Source organism: Peromyscus maniculatus, chromosome 14, assembly GCF_049852395.1.
Source record: "Peromyscus maniculatus bairdii isolate BWxNUB_F1_BW_parent chromosome 14, HU_Pman_BW_mat_3.1, whole genome shotgun sequence".
Classification (NCBI taxonomy): Eukaryota; Metazoa; Chordata; class Mammalia; order Rodentia; family Cricetidae; genus Peromyscus; species Peromyscus maniculatus.
Window position 1 is genome coordinate 73,363,725 of NC_134865.1, and position 13,278 is coordinate 73,377,002.

At 40.0% G+C, this 13,278-nt stretch overlaps 1 protein-coding gene across 11 annotated transcripts in view; it reads right to left on the minus strand.

Moving 5' to 3' along the window:
* Positions 1 to 539: 539 nt before the first annotated feature.
* Atxn3 (ataxin 3) overlaps positions 540 to 13,278 on the minus strand; it is a 36,547-nt gene continuing 23,808 nt past the window's right edge. For 4 of the 11 annotated variants that reach the window (XM_016009160.3, XM_016009158.3, XM_016009159.3 and 1 more), the window contains 3 exons: positions 13,075 to 13,171; positions 6,545 to 6,642; positions 540 to 652 (listed from right to left, as the gene is read on the minus strand). In XM_016009160.3, coding sequence (XP_015864646.1) covers positions 555 to 652; positions 6,545 to 6,642; positions 13,075 to 13,171 — 293 coding nt within the window. In that variant the 3' untranslated portion in view covers positions 540 to 554. Of the gene's footprint in view, positions 653 to 6,544; positions 6,643 to 11,901; positions 11,956 to 13,062; positions 13,172 to 13,278 lie in introns of those variants that run through there. The other 7 variants (XM_016009162.3, XM_006990884.4, XR_006063577.2 and 4 more) reach the window with 6 other exon arrangements.

The window sequence follows — 13,278 nt, forward strand, 5'->3', positions numbered from 1 at the left end:
ATGTCCAGCTCATTTAGAGTCAAATACTCGAGCAGAGCTCTGACTTCAGAGTATAGGAATGCACCAAAGTTAACAAACAATGATCCCACTAGAGAGGGCTTAAAAAGTCAAACCTCAGAACAGATTACCATGTTAGAGTTGTGGGAGAATAACCACAACCAGAGATTACATGAAACAGAAGCTCAAGTGAGCCAAGCCACCTCCAATGAAGAGAGAAAATGAAAACAATACAAAATCAAGTTCAATGGCAAGAGCTAGTTAGTTGGTCCACAAAGAGCCAAGAAAACTCCCTAATTTCAGTTAGATATTGCACACTTGAAAAACAAAAAGGGACATTTAGAAAACTATCTTAAGTTTCTTTAGTTGCTGACTGCCTCTTTGGCTAGCATCCGGATCATTACTTAGTCCTATGACATGTTTCTGGCTTTCTTATCCTTTGCTTATAAACCACTAAAGTGTCTTATCTCTTCCAGTGAACACACTGCCAAAGTGGACCTTATACTGTATTCACACAATGTTAGAAAGGATGAGGAGCAAAATGATTTTGAAAGGTATTATTTTTTCCTTTCTGCTTTCAAATTATCTTTAGCAGTTTCTAAAGACATGGTTACAGCTGCCCGGAGTATGTCTTCTTCACTCACACCATCACCTGCTGGGAAAAAAAAAAACAACAGAGTTATCAGAAACATTTCTGGAAAATTCTCAATCATCAAAATGCAAATATCTGAACTAGAGGTGCAGCTAAGTTGGTAGAGTGCTTTGCCTAGCATGCATGAGACCCTGGGTTCAACCCCTAGCATGGCATAAAATCAGGCATGGAGATTCCTGTAATCTTAGTACTCAAGAGATAAAGGCAGGCAAATCAGAAGTTAAGGTTGTCCTTGACTTATAACATTTGAAGCTAGCCCAAGCTACATGAAATCTGTCCAAAATGAAGAGAAAAAAAGTGCAAACTGTTAGGAAATACATTTCTACTTGAATACTGATTTCTTTCTTTTTTTTTTTAAGACTTAATTAACTATGTAAATCTGCAGGTACTATGTACCATGCTATATGTAGAGGTCAGAGGACAGATGGAGCCAGAGCCCTCTGTGGTGATATTTTATTTGTGCTTTACTAAATAAAGCTTGCCTGGAGATCAGAGAAAACCCAAGCTATTATAAGTAAACACAAAAGTCATGCAATGTTAGCACATGCCTCTAATCCTATCACTTGGGAGGTAGGGATCTGTCTAGATCTATGTGAATTCAAGGCCACACTGGAAACAGCCAGGCGTGGTGGTACATGCCTTAGATTCTAACACTAGTTAACCATGAAGGTCTGGAGGTCTGTACAGACAGAAAGTGACAGAGCTGGGCAGGAAAAGAAAGTGATGTAGCTAGACAGAAAGAGCAAATCAGATGGCAGAACAGCAAGGCATATAGGCGTGGGTAGACATATCTCACTTTTGGAAACTGAGGTGTAAGGTGAGGTAAGGTTAGCATGTGGCTGTTCCTATTCCTCTGATCTCTCTCGGACTTTCACCCCTACATCTGGCTCTGTGTTTTTTATTTAATAAGACCATTTAGAAATTCATCTACAGCCCTCCTTCCATCAGGTGGGTTTGATGATTGGACCAGGCTGTCAGGAGTGGCAGCAAGCACCTTTCCCTGCTGAGCCACCTTCCTGGCCCTCCTTTCCTTTTTGTTGACTTTGTAGTTCACGTGCTATTTGTGAGACACTTTAAAACCCACAAGTGGATAGAGAACAAAATATCATACAAGACATATACCTATTGTTCCTCCTTGGCCAGTTCCTTTGTGGCCAACGCAAAGCCCAGCCAGATGTCTGTTTATAGTTCTGCCCGTCGGGCAAGTCATGGTCTCATATGGTGTATGTAGCCTTATGAATGTAGCTATTTTCATTTATCGTAATGCATTTGACATTTATTATGTTTATTAACAAATCAGACTTTTTAGAAAACATTTTTATTTGTAAACAATTAAATTCACAGGAAGTTACAAAGACAGAGGCCCTGTGGACCTGTCAGCTCAATTTCACCCAACAATTACATCTATAACGAAAGCTCAAACTGAAACTTGGACTCTACATAGCACAGTGTTGGTGGTTCTACATGGCTTTAAAGTATCTTTTTCATTTTTTTGGTTGTTTTTTGTTGTTGTTGTTTTGTTAAAGATAAAATGCCTAATATGGGGAGCTGGAGAGATGGCTCAGAGGTTAAGAGCACTGGCTACTCTTCTAAAGGTTCTGAGTTCAATTCCCAGCAACCACATTGTGGCTCACAACCATCTATAATGAGATCTGGTGCCCTCTTCTGGCATGCAGGCACACATGCAGGAAGAACATTGTATACATAATAAATAAATCTTAAAAAAAAAAAAAAAAAATGCCTAATATGATGTTTTATCACACATTTAAGCTCCCATCACTATCACCACCACTACCAAGACTAGAGGGCCAGGGGCATGACTAAGTTGTGGGGAATGGATGAGGTCCTATGTCAATGTGTATTACTGATATGAACACAACCATGTCAAGACCCTAATGCTTTAGACATGAGTCAGGCTCAGAGAAATGTTCCTCCGGTCCAAGTAGAGGTATTAATGAATGGTTGATCATTAGCTAAGACCAGTATCTGAGCAGAAACTATCAATGCAGCTTCCTTTTGGATGACTGTGACCTGAGACTGCTCCCCTACAGAGACTGCCTATCAACATCAGCTAACTACAGCACCCACACCCACCCTGACATGTGTGCAGATGCCTCCTCCTCTTTTGTGCTATATTTAATAAATGCACTGAGTTTCCAGGCTGCTGCTGGTGCATCTCCATCAGAGCACGTGGCTTACCCAACCCCAGCTTTTCTCTGTGCCTGTTATTTCTTCATTCCCCACCATCCTGTGTAAGTTGGACTCAGTGGTATAATTCTTGCCTAGCATGCACCAGGCCCCAAGTCTGATCCTAGGTACTACAAAAACAAACCCCATAAAACCATTACAGCACCACAAAGCCCTCCCTCCTGTACTGCTTTCTCTCCATGCCCAACTTTCCACCATCTTGAACCTGACATTACGGCCCTGAGGTCCAGCCCAAACGCTGCATGCATCAACAGCTGGCTTTTTAATCCTGATGGTACTCTATGACATGAAGTACTACAGTTTGCTTAACCATTTATTTGCCTAATATATGGCATACTTCTTGTCTCCAAATTTTGATTAAGACCAATAAAATAGCTTTGAACATTTGTATAGATACTTTTGTGTGGACATACATTTTTACATCTATGGCATAAACACCCATGAATATAACTGTTGGGTCATATGGTCAGTATGTATTCAGCTTGTTCGTTTTCTTGAGACAGAGTCTCACTATGTAATCCTGGCTTGCCTGGAACTCGCTATGTAGACTAGGCTGGCCTTGTACTCATAGAAATCCATCTGCTTCTGACTCTGAAGTGTCAAGATTAAAGGTGTCCTGGTGTATATTCAGGTTTTTAAGAAATAACTGAATTACTTTAGGAAGTCACTATTACCAGTTAAAATGCAACACATAGAACACCTCAGTTTCTGCTCTTTAGGTCCCTCGTTCATAACTGCCAGACATACAATCAAAACAAGAACAGTGGAACAATTTCTGTTTCAACCATCAAATATAATCAGAAAATTCAAAAAGACAGAACTGTATTTTACATCTTTTACTCTTCCTGTGCTTGCCTCAACATCATCTCATTTCTGTTTCAAGAACTTCCTTTTTTTTAAAATTGAAAATAGATTTTTTTCATATAATATATTCTTATCATGGTTTCCCCTCCCTCACCTCCTCAGAGATCCTCCCCACCTTCCCACCCATCCAACTTCATGCTTTCTTTCTCTCTCTCTTTAGAAAAGAAACAGTAAAGTTTAAAACAAATAAACAAACAAAATCCACAGAACAAAGGAAACAGAAAAAAAAGAAAAAGAAAAAGCACACTCGACATACATACACATGCAGAGAGACACATGCACACAGAAAATCCATAAAAACACAAAATCAGAAACCATAATAGATAAGCAAAAGACCAGTAATGAATGAATTTTTTTTTTTTTTTTTTTTTAAAAAGCAAGTATTAAGAGACAAAAATTCTTTTTTTTTTTTTTTTTTTTTTTTTTTTTTGGTTTTTCGAGACAGGGTTTCTCTGTGTAGCTTTGCACCTTTCCTGGAGCTCACTTGGTAGCCCAGGCTGGCCTCGAACTCACAGAGATCCGCCTGGCTCTGCCTCCCGAGTGCTGGGATTAAAGGCGTGCGCCACCAACGCCCGGCCAAGAGACAAAAATTCTTTAAAAAGAACACTGAGTTTGTTTTGAGTCGGTCATCTCCTGGACATGGGGCCTGCCCTTGAATATGATTTGTATATCCAATGAGACTCCAATGGAGAAAACTAATTTTTCTTCTGCAAGTGGTTGTCAATTGGAGACGGCTTCTGAGGTAGGGATAGATCCTATCTACCTCCCATCTCAGTGCTGAGACCCTATCTTGGACTCGTGCAGGACCCTGTGCATTCTGCCACCATCTCTGAGTTTGTTTGTGTGTCAGTGATGCTGTATCTGGAAGGCATTGTTTTCCTGGTATCTTCCAGCCCCACTGGCTCTTACCATCTTTCTGCCACCCCTCCTCAAAGTTCCCTGAGCCCTAAGGGGCAGTTTGAAGGAAACATCCCATTCAGCACTGGGTATTCCAAAGTCTCTCACTCTCTGCACATGGTCCAGTTGTGGGTCTCTGGAAGTGATGGCTAGTCCTGACTCTGATGATGGCTCATCTTCCCAGGCCTGTGCAGCCTGCCACGTTCTTTAGCTTTTTGTTTGGTTTTTCAAGACAGGGTCTCTCTGTAGCCCTGGCTTTCCTGGAACTCACTTTGTAGACTAGGCTGGCCTCGAACTCAGACATCTGTTTGCCTCTGCCTCCTATGTGCTACCATGTCTGGCTCCCTTTCTTTAGCTTTTAAGGACAGGACTGCTGGAGACAATTTTTTCTCAGTTCTAAAGAGTATGTTAATTACTGCATGTGATCCTGGGTTTCAAATTTTCTTCCAGCACTTTAAAATACATTATCCCCTCCTTCACTCATAAGAAAGCTCTCATTTCAAATTGTTGGAAAGGTTATTTCTTGCTGATTTGGGATAGTGTCTTCAGTTTTCAGACGTCTATGAGTCTTGGTGTGTATTTCTTTGGCTTTATACTCATTTAAAATTCATTCAGTTTCTTCAGTTTGTAGATTTCTAGTTTCTGTCAGACTGAAAGCCATTATGTCATTACAAACTTTTTCAGTCCCTCCCTTTTCCCCATCTCTTTTGGGGACTCCTATGAGGTAAGAGGTTTTTGTTACAATGTCACAGGCCTCCAACCTTTGCTCATCATTTATGGTCAGTTATCTGTGTTGATGAGAATGATGTGATTTCTACAAGCCTGTCATCAAGTTTACTGACTTTCCTGTACTGAGACCATTCACTGAGTTTTTACACTTCAGTTATTTTCTGCTCTCGAATTTGTATGTGGAATCAAGGTGTGGCAGAGCATAACTATAATCTCAGCACTCAGGAGTCAGAAGTAGAACAACGGTGAAATTGAGGCTAGTCTGGGCTAGACAGTGAGACTCTGCCTCAAAAAAAAAGAAGAAAAGAAAGAAGAAAAGAAAAGAAAAAGAAAAAAACAAAAACAATCACTAAAATTGTCCATGTGGCTTCTTCTTTCATGTTTCTTCACATGATAGCGGTTTTCAACTGAACTCTGGGTACTTAGGTATTGTCAAACTGCAAATCTACTCAAGTTTTGTTTTGTGAGCCTCCTCTGACAGAGGTGTCTGTGTGTACACCCACTGTAGGTGCCCAAGACGGCCAGAGGTGTCAAATCCACCTGCAGCTGGAGTCAGAGGGTTCTTTATAATGTGCTCTCTAGTGCAAGTCCCATCTCATGTCAACAATCCTTCATCAGTTTATTGACTATTTTCTTACTGTACAATTCTGAGAGTTCTGCACAGATTCTCCTCTGATCGACAGGGTTTCTTTTCCACTCAACTTCTACCAATACTTGGCTCAAGTTTAAGACCTATTAAATCAAGGCCTGGTGAGTAACCTGGACTTCCAGCTATTATCTCAATTATGCTAAAGTATGTTTTCCTTTATTAGGTGGTGAAAGGTACTTATTTTCCACTTAATATTATTCTATTATTACTAATATTCATTACCTCTGGACCATCTCTAGAGGATTTTTGAAGAATGTGCTAACTGTGAAGTTCAAGTACTCTGTGTGTGATTTTAAAACCTACCAGGGCATGGTGGTACATGCCTATAAAAAGGCCCAAGAAAAAACTAAATAAATAAAACCTAAGTATTCACCAAGTGTTCTAGTCTGTTTGCTTCTTACTTCAGAGGAGCTTAGTTGATCACAAATCCATTTAGGAGTTTTAATACAACAAAAAAGGAAGAAAATATAAAGTAAAAATGACATGGACCCTGGGTGTCAAGTAAAGCATTTGAGTAACAGTCCTGGTGAATGGCCAGAGAGCCATACCTTGGTTGTTCCCACGTCCTCCTGAACTTGTGGTCGGTCTTTCACAAGGGTATGAAAGCTGTCTAGGTCGGTCTACCTCCTGCTGCTGCTGCTGTTGCCTGAAAGATTCAAAAGTGAATATATGTTAAAACAACACCTAAGAAATAAATATTCCATGAGAATACCTATTCAGGTAGGAAATAAGCTGTTCAATAAATCAAAGTGGTCACTGGCCTGAACACCCCAGAAGGTGAGAATTAGTTTGACAATTTCAAGTATAAAAGTGTCAAATTTTTTATTCTAAAAAAAAATTTACATATTTGAGTTATCAGACAGGAAGTAGGCATTTTCATTTCCTTTATAAGGTTCACAAGTAGTTATTCATATGCAAATTAATGTTGTTTATGCATCTTTGATATTATTAGGAGCCACTGAAAAACACCTTTGCTAAGATGAACCATCTCAATTTAATGTGCTCTTCCTTGGCTGGCTCCTCTAGTCAGTCAGTCACGTCTGAATTTAGTAAGCTTCTCCCTGGAGACCCCTTGACTCCCCGGAGACTCTCCTGACCATCCCACTTCAAGCAGCCACCTGCCCTTCCCACTATTTCACTTCAGTTCCCAGCACATACATACTGCCACCGTGATGCTTCTGTCTGGTCTGTAGGCTAACTAGAGCACAAACCTTACGCTGCTCCTGTGTCCCCAGTACCTGAGACTATGTCAGTCACAAAGCAACTTCATCACACACTTGACAAATTAAAGAAACGGAAACCACTGTATGGCAACAACAGTGCCACTGTGCTGGAAGTATGTGCTCTGCATTTTGATTTTGATTTTACAAGGGGTTACAGTTAAGAGACTACATGAATCTCAGAAGACACTTTTTGAGCAGTCCTAAGACTGAAAGACTTATGCATTATGACACAATTACAAGTCTATGAGAGCCAGGGAGTGAAATGTGGTGGTTTGAATATGAATGGCCCCCCATAGGCTTATATAGGTGTAGCCTTACTGAAGAAAGTGTGCTACTGGGAGGTGGGCTCTGAGGTTTCAAATGCCTATGCCAGGCCAGCCTCTCACTTCCTGCCTGTGGATTCGGATGTAGAACTCTCAGCTACTTCTCCAGCATCATGTCTGCCTGCATGCCGCCATGCTTCCTGCCATGATGATAATAGACTGAGCTCTGGAGCTGTAAGCAAGCCCAATTAAATGCTTTCTTTTTTAAGAGTTGCTGTGGTCATGGTGTTGCTTCACAGCAACAGGACACTGAATAAGACACTCTCTCAAACAAGTCGTGAAGCTGGCTGTGGTGGCCTGTACTATTGAATTCCAAGCCCAGGAATTCAATGCCAGCCTGGGTAACATATCAATCCCTATCTCAAAAAGAAAACAAAACATGCAGGAGTATATTCTTGTATTTAGAAAATGGAAGCTGAAATACTACAATGAAAAGCTACAATGAGAAAGAACATAAGTTACTCCCAGATGCTTTTGGTAGGGCAACAATCTGAGTAAAGGGTTCTTGGAACTATAAGGAGCTCTGTACACTAGTTCCACTTTTAAGTAATAAACATATACAGAAAGCATCTATAAGTGACTGAGATTAAGAAGTCATAGATTAAAAAGTTGTGCATGATTTTAAAAGGACCAGAATTCAGTTATAAACAGCACATTTTTTTTCCAGCATTCCCCTCAATTTTGAAAAAAGGGCCGCTAATCAGGTTGCTAGCCTAGGATGACCTTGAATTCTAGATCTGCTGGCCTCCACTTCCCATATGTACCGTGCAACACCACACGCAGCTTGTCCTTCTCAGTTTTGAGTTTTAAATGTGAGGAACAAAACAACTGAGATAGTAGGAACTCCATCTTCTCCTTGTTGGCCTTCTGGGGTTCTGTGCCTTCATACATGGCAGTCTGGAGAACAGCCTGAGCTCTGGGGATCCTGGCATATCATGGAGGCTCCTGGATGCCCCCTTCTTCCTCCACTTAGGTATCTATGTCTGATAGAGGGATAACCTTTAATCTACTTCTAATTTTTCATTTAACTGCCAATTATTGTACATATTCATCTGGTTATTATAACTTTCAATTATGCAAAATGAGAAGAAAGTTCGCTGCCAACCTTGAAACAAGCACTGTGAAGCACTAAGATGCTGCTGTGGAACAGGTTCCTCAGCACCTTCCCACCATGTCTTCAGTCCTACAGAGGCTGCAGAGCTAGAACCTGGTTTCTGCTTGCAGAGTTAAGTACTCACATGAGCTACAAAGGGCAGAAATGAGTCAAGGAGGCACAGCTATTTTCCTGACAAGCAAAGTCAAGGAGGTTCAGTTCTGAATCCTACCTCAGGGCTGTTTCAGTGGGACCAGAAAGTCTTGACAACTATGATATGGCTTCCCAATTCCAGGATCCATCTATATTTGTTTTTTTGGTTTTGTTTTTTGTTTTTTTGGGTTTTTTTTTTTTTTTTGTATGTCTGTTTGTTTTAAGATTTAGTTAGGGAGTTATGTGTGGTGATGTTTGCCTTTAATTCCAGCACTCTAAAGGCAGAGAGAGGTTGATCTCTGTGAGTTTGGGGCTAGCCTAGTCTACATAGTGAGTTCCAGGACATCCAGGGCTATACAGAGAAAACCTGACTCAAGAAAAACAAAAACAAAAGAATTCTTTGTTAGGGGCTGGAGAGATGGTTTAGCAGTCGAGGGCACTGGTTACTCTTCAGACAACCTGGGTTCAATTCCCAGCACCTACATGGCAGCTCACAACCACCTGCAACCTCAGCCCCAGCCCCACAGGACCTAATACTCTCTTCTGGCCTCCTCAGGCACTGCATGCATGTGGTACACATATATACATGCAGGTAAAATACCTATACATATAAAATAAAATTGAAGGAAATGTTTTTCCTAATTTAATATATTTATATATGATACACAAATGTTTTAGATTATATAATTGTATAGGTGAGAACCCTCAGAGTGAGAACAGAACAGAGTGTAGAGTCCTCTGAAGCTCAGACGTGAGCAATGTGGGGGTTCTGAGACCTGAACCTTGGTCCTCTGCAAGAGTGTCTGATACCCATCATCCTAATCAGGAGTGGTCGCAGCCCTTCTCACAAACTGCTGTATACTTCAGAAGCCTGGCTCAGAACTTCCCTAATATTATAAGCCTCTAATTACACCATTAATTGGTGTTTTGTTTAAACACCCTTACCTGTTCCTATTTCTTAAACTGAACTGTGTAATAAACTAAGCCAAGCCATTAAGTGACGACATGAGTATTAGGCAAGCAAAGCATCACAACACTCCTTGGCTATGGACATTTGTATCCATCCTGCTGAGAAACACTGTTTCTTATAACAGGCAGAATACAGCATTCAAAGCTATACTTGGAGAAGACATTAATCATGCTAACAAATATCTGTGGAACATGTGACAGCTGACAAATAGTCTTAAGACTCATCATTTAATTCTATACTTCCAACAGCAGGTGTTAACAGTGCTGGTGTGGACTCTGGCTTGGGTTTTGTGACTGATAAACAGATTTACAGATCACTGCTAAAAAAAAATGTCATGTTAAGGAGATATTACTTAGCGACCCTTGCTCATAAACTATGAATTTATAATAGGCTAATTTTTAGTACTATTTTTTACACAAGAAAAGAAATCCTACAATGTGTTTTATTTGATATCTACATTAAGTATGAGGCTTCTAACACTCAATGGAGGAAGACAAGGGATGAATTGTGACTAACAAGTTAGCACCAGGCCAGTGTGGAGAGGGAAAGAAGGAAGTCAGACAATCTTACAGCCAAGATCCCAAAGACAGAATCTGGAGAGAGAGGGGACTATTCCAGCAAAGCAATCAGTGATTTGAGTAAAAGGCAAGTGCAGCGTGCACTTTTATCCTCAGCCCTTTGGCACCCTGTTCTTAACCTTGTAGTAAACTAGCACTTTCAAATGCTAGTCAGTGTTAAAAATAAACACCACCAAGTTAACCCTTAATTCATCTCAGCTATTTGTGACAAAGTAGAATATTCCCTAGCTGTCTTTAAGTCCTCAGGATAAAAGACAATCTTCAATGCACAATCAACCACTAGAAAAGAGGCATGCTCATACCCAAACTGCTTTTTAAAAGGGTGCAAGGTTAGACAAAATCTCTGTCATCTCTAAAGCACTAGTTATGGTTTTTAAGTTGTGATCATTATAGCTTAATCTTTATCACGGGATGTTACTAAATTATCTTTACTATTACTAAAAGTTCAAACCTACTGGAAGTTTCAAATTTTTATTTCAAAAGAGTTAACAAAATGTCTAAATAAAAGAAGGGGTTGGTGACAATGCTCAGCAAGTAAAGACTCTTGCTGCTAAGCCTGACGACCTGAGTCAATTCACAGGACGAGGTACCAACTCCTGCCAAGTGACCTGTGTGCCATACATATTGTAGTCTCTCTCTCTCCTCTCTCTCTCTCTCTCTCTCTCTCTCTCTCTCTCTCTCTCTCTCACACACACACACACACACACACACACACACACACTCTCTCTCCTACACACACTCAACTCACTCTCTCACACATACTCATGCACACACACATATACACACATTCACAGTCTCACGCACACACACTCTCTCTCATGTATACACACATACACACATACTCTCTCACATACACACAGAAAGAGCGAATATATATGACAGAGAAAAAGAGTATGTATATGAATGTATGCAGTCACTAACATCACTTCTTGAAGGAAGAGAGTGGGAACATACTTTTAAAAAAACTCTTAAATTTCCAGACTACTAATTATGCCTACTTATGTAGCTTTTGAGTTATTTTTAGAACTAGATATTTATATAAAGTTGTTGACTATCATTATTATTTTGTGACAACAGCACTTATTAGGGAAAAATAAAAAAGAAAAGCAGACAAGCCAGGTATGGTGTGCACCCCGTCAATCCACCACTCAAGAGTGAGGGGGGGCTTAGGACCAGGCCAGGCAGGAAGGGAGACTGATCAGAAAACAACACAGAAACAAAACCTGAACAACCCTACAGAACACAACACACACCTCCCAATATTCTGTAGGCACATACTAAAATAGTAATGACATGACGACTGTGACTTATTACAAGCCCACGCCTGTGGAAGAATGGAAAGAAATGGGAGTCAGGGGCATAAAAACCTGGGTCATGTGCTGGTATTTATTAAATGTGAGTAATAAATATGGGTGTGTTATGCACAAATCTAAGGCTTATCATAATTTAAAAAGTTAATTTTAAAATTCAAAAGGGCATGAAAAGTACTAGTAAGCACTATTTTAAAATGTAAATATAACTAAATCTATTAATCAGTCACTGAATAAAGACTAGAAATATCTCACATTAAGAGGATGTCAGCTGATCAGAACTTTCCTTCATATACTTCTGAGTTGTGACTTAAAAAAACAGAAAACAGAAAAAGATAAACATTATCTTCACAATACCAGCAGATGCAAAAATGGTCTAAACTTTATACCACTAATCTGCCAACTACGACTCTAGACGAGGCTGCTTGGGTTCAGAGGTGCTGATGTGTGGCTGCTGCTGTTGTGCTGGGGTTGAAGCCCTAGCCTCCTCACACATGCTGGATGAGCACTCCCCGCTGAATTGCATTCCAGATGTTCAGAGATTTTGAAATGTGAAAATAAATGCATCACTGATTGATGAGACCTGTTATGTAACTGTACAGTCCATCTCTTTCTGACCTGAGATCAGAGGGTCCAATTATCTATTATTGATCATAATTATTGATCATATTACCGGTCACTTTTAAGGTGGAGTTTGGTTTAAAAATAATAATAATAATAATAATAATAATAATAATAATAATAATAAAAAGCTGGATATGATGACATATATCTGTAATCCTAGGACAAGGGAAGCTGAGGCAGGAAGACTGCCAGGAGTTTAAGGCCACCAGACCACATGACAAAGCCCTGTCCAAAAAAATCAAAGATAGAAATAAAAGAACACTTGTGAATGGCAATTACTAGAAAGGAAGACACTATAAAAGTGTAACTATGTCTTAAGTACTTATAAACTGAGTACAACATACAGGGTTGGGAGCATGTGGTTCAGACTTCTGGTTTCTATACCCGATGCTGACGGACGGGCCTCCTAAAGTGACACAGCAGGACTACAGAGCACATACGGCTTGTACTTGGGAATACGCCCTGCCCACCTTCCTCAAATGCTCTTCTCCCGGTTAACTGATGGCAGGGTTAGCAGGGCCAATGGATCCATAGGCAGTTAGTTCTTCCTGTCCTAAGTCCAGTTTCCTTCTGATAAGCAAAATTCCACAAGGTTTCCTTTATTCTACTCCATGTCAATTTATTCAAGATCGGGTAAAGGTTTTTCTCTAAAACTGTTAAGTATTTCACACGTTATTTGCTGTAAAAACTTAAAATATATAGATTTCTGTATGTTCATAGGTTCAGGCAGTAAGCAGTAATTTACAACCAGACAAAATAACCAAGTATTAAATATGTAACTTTAATCTGTACCAACTACTTTACTTTTCAAAGTAGGCTTCTCTCCTCTTCCGCAGCTCTTCTGAAGTAAGATTGGTATGTGGTGTCTGCGGACTATCTTGAGACATACTTCTGGAACTACCTAAAAAAAGCCAATCATTTTATATACCTGTTCAAGCAGCAGTATGTTTGTTCTTCCTGGAGCAAGCTTCTAGAAAGTTTTCTTCTCAAGAACATTCCACTACTGCT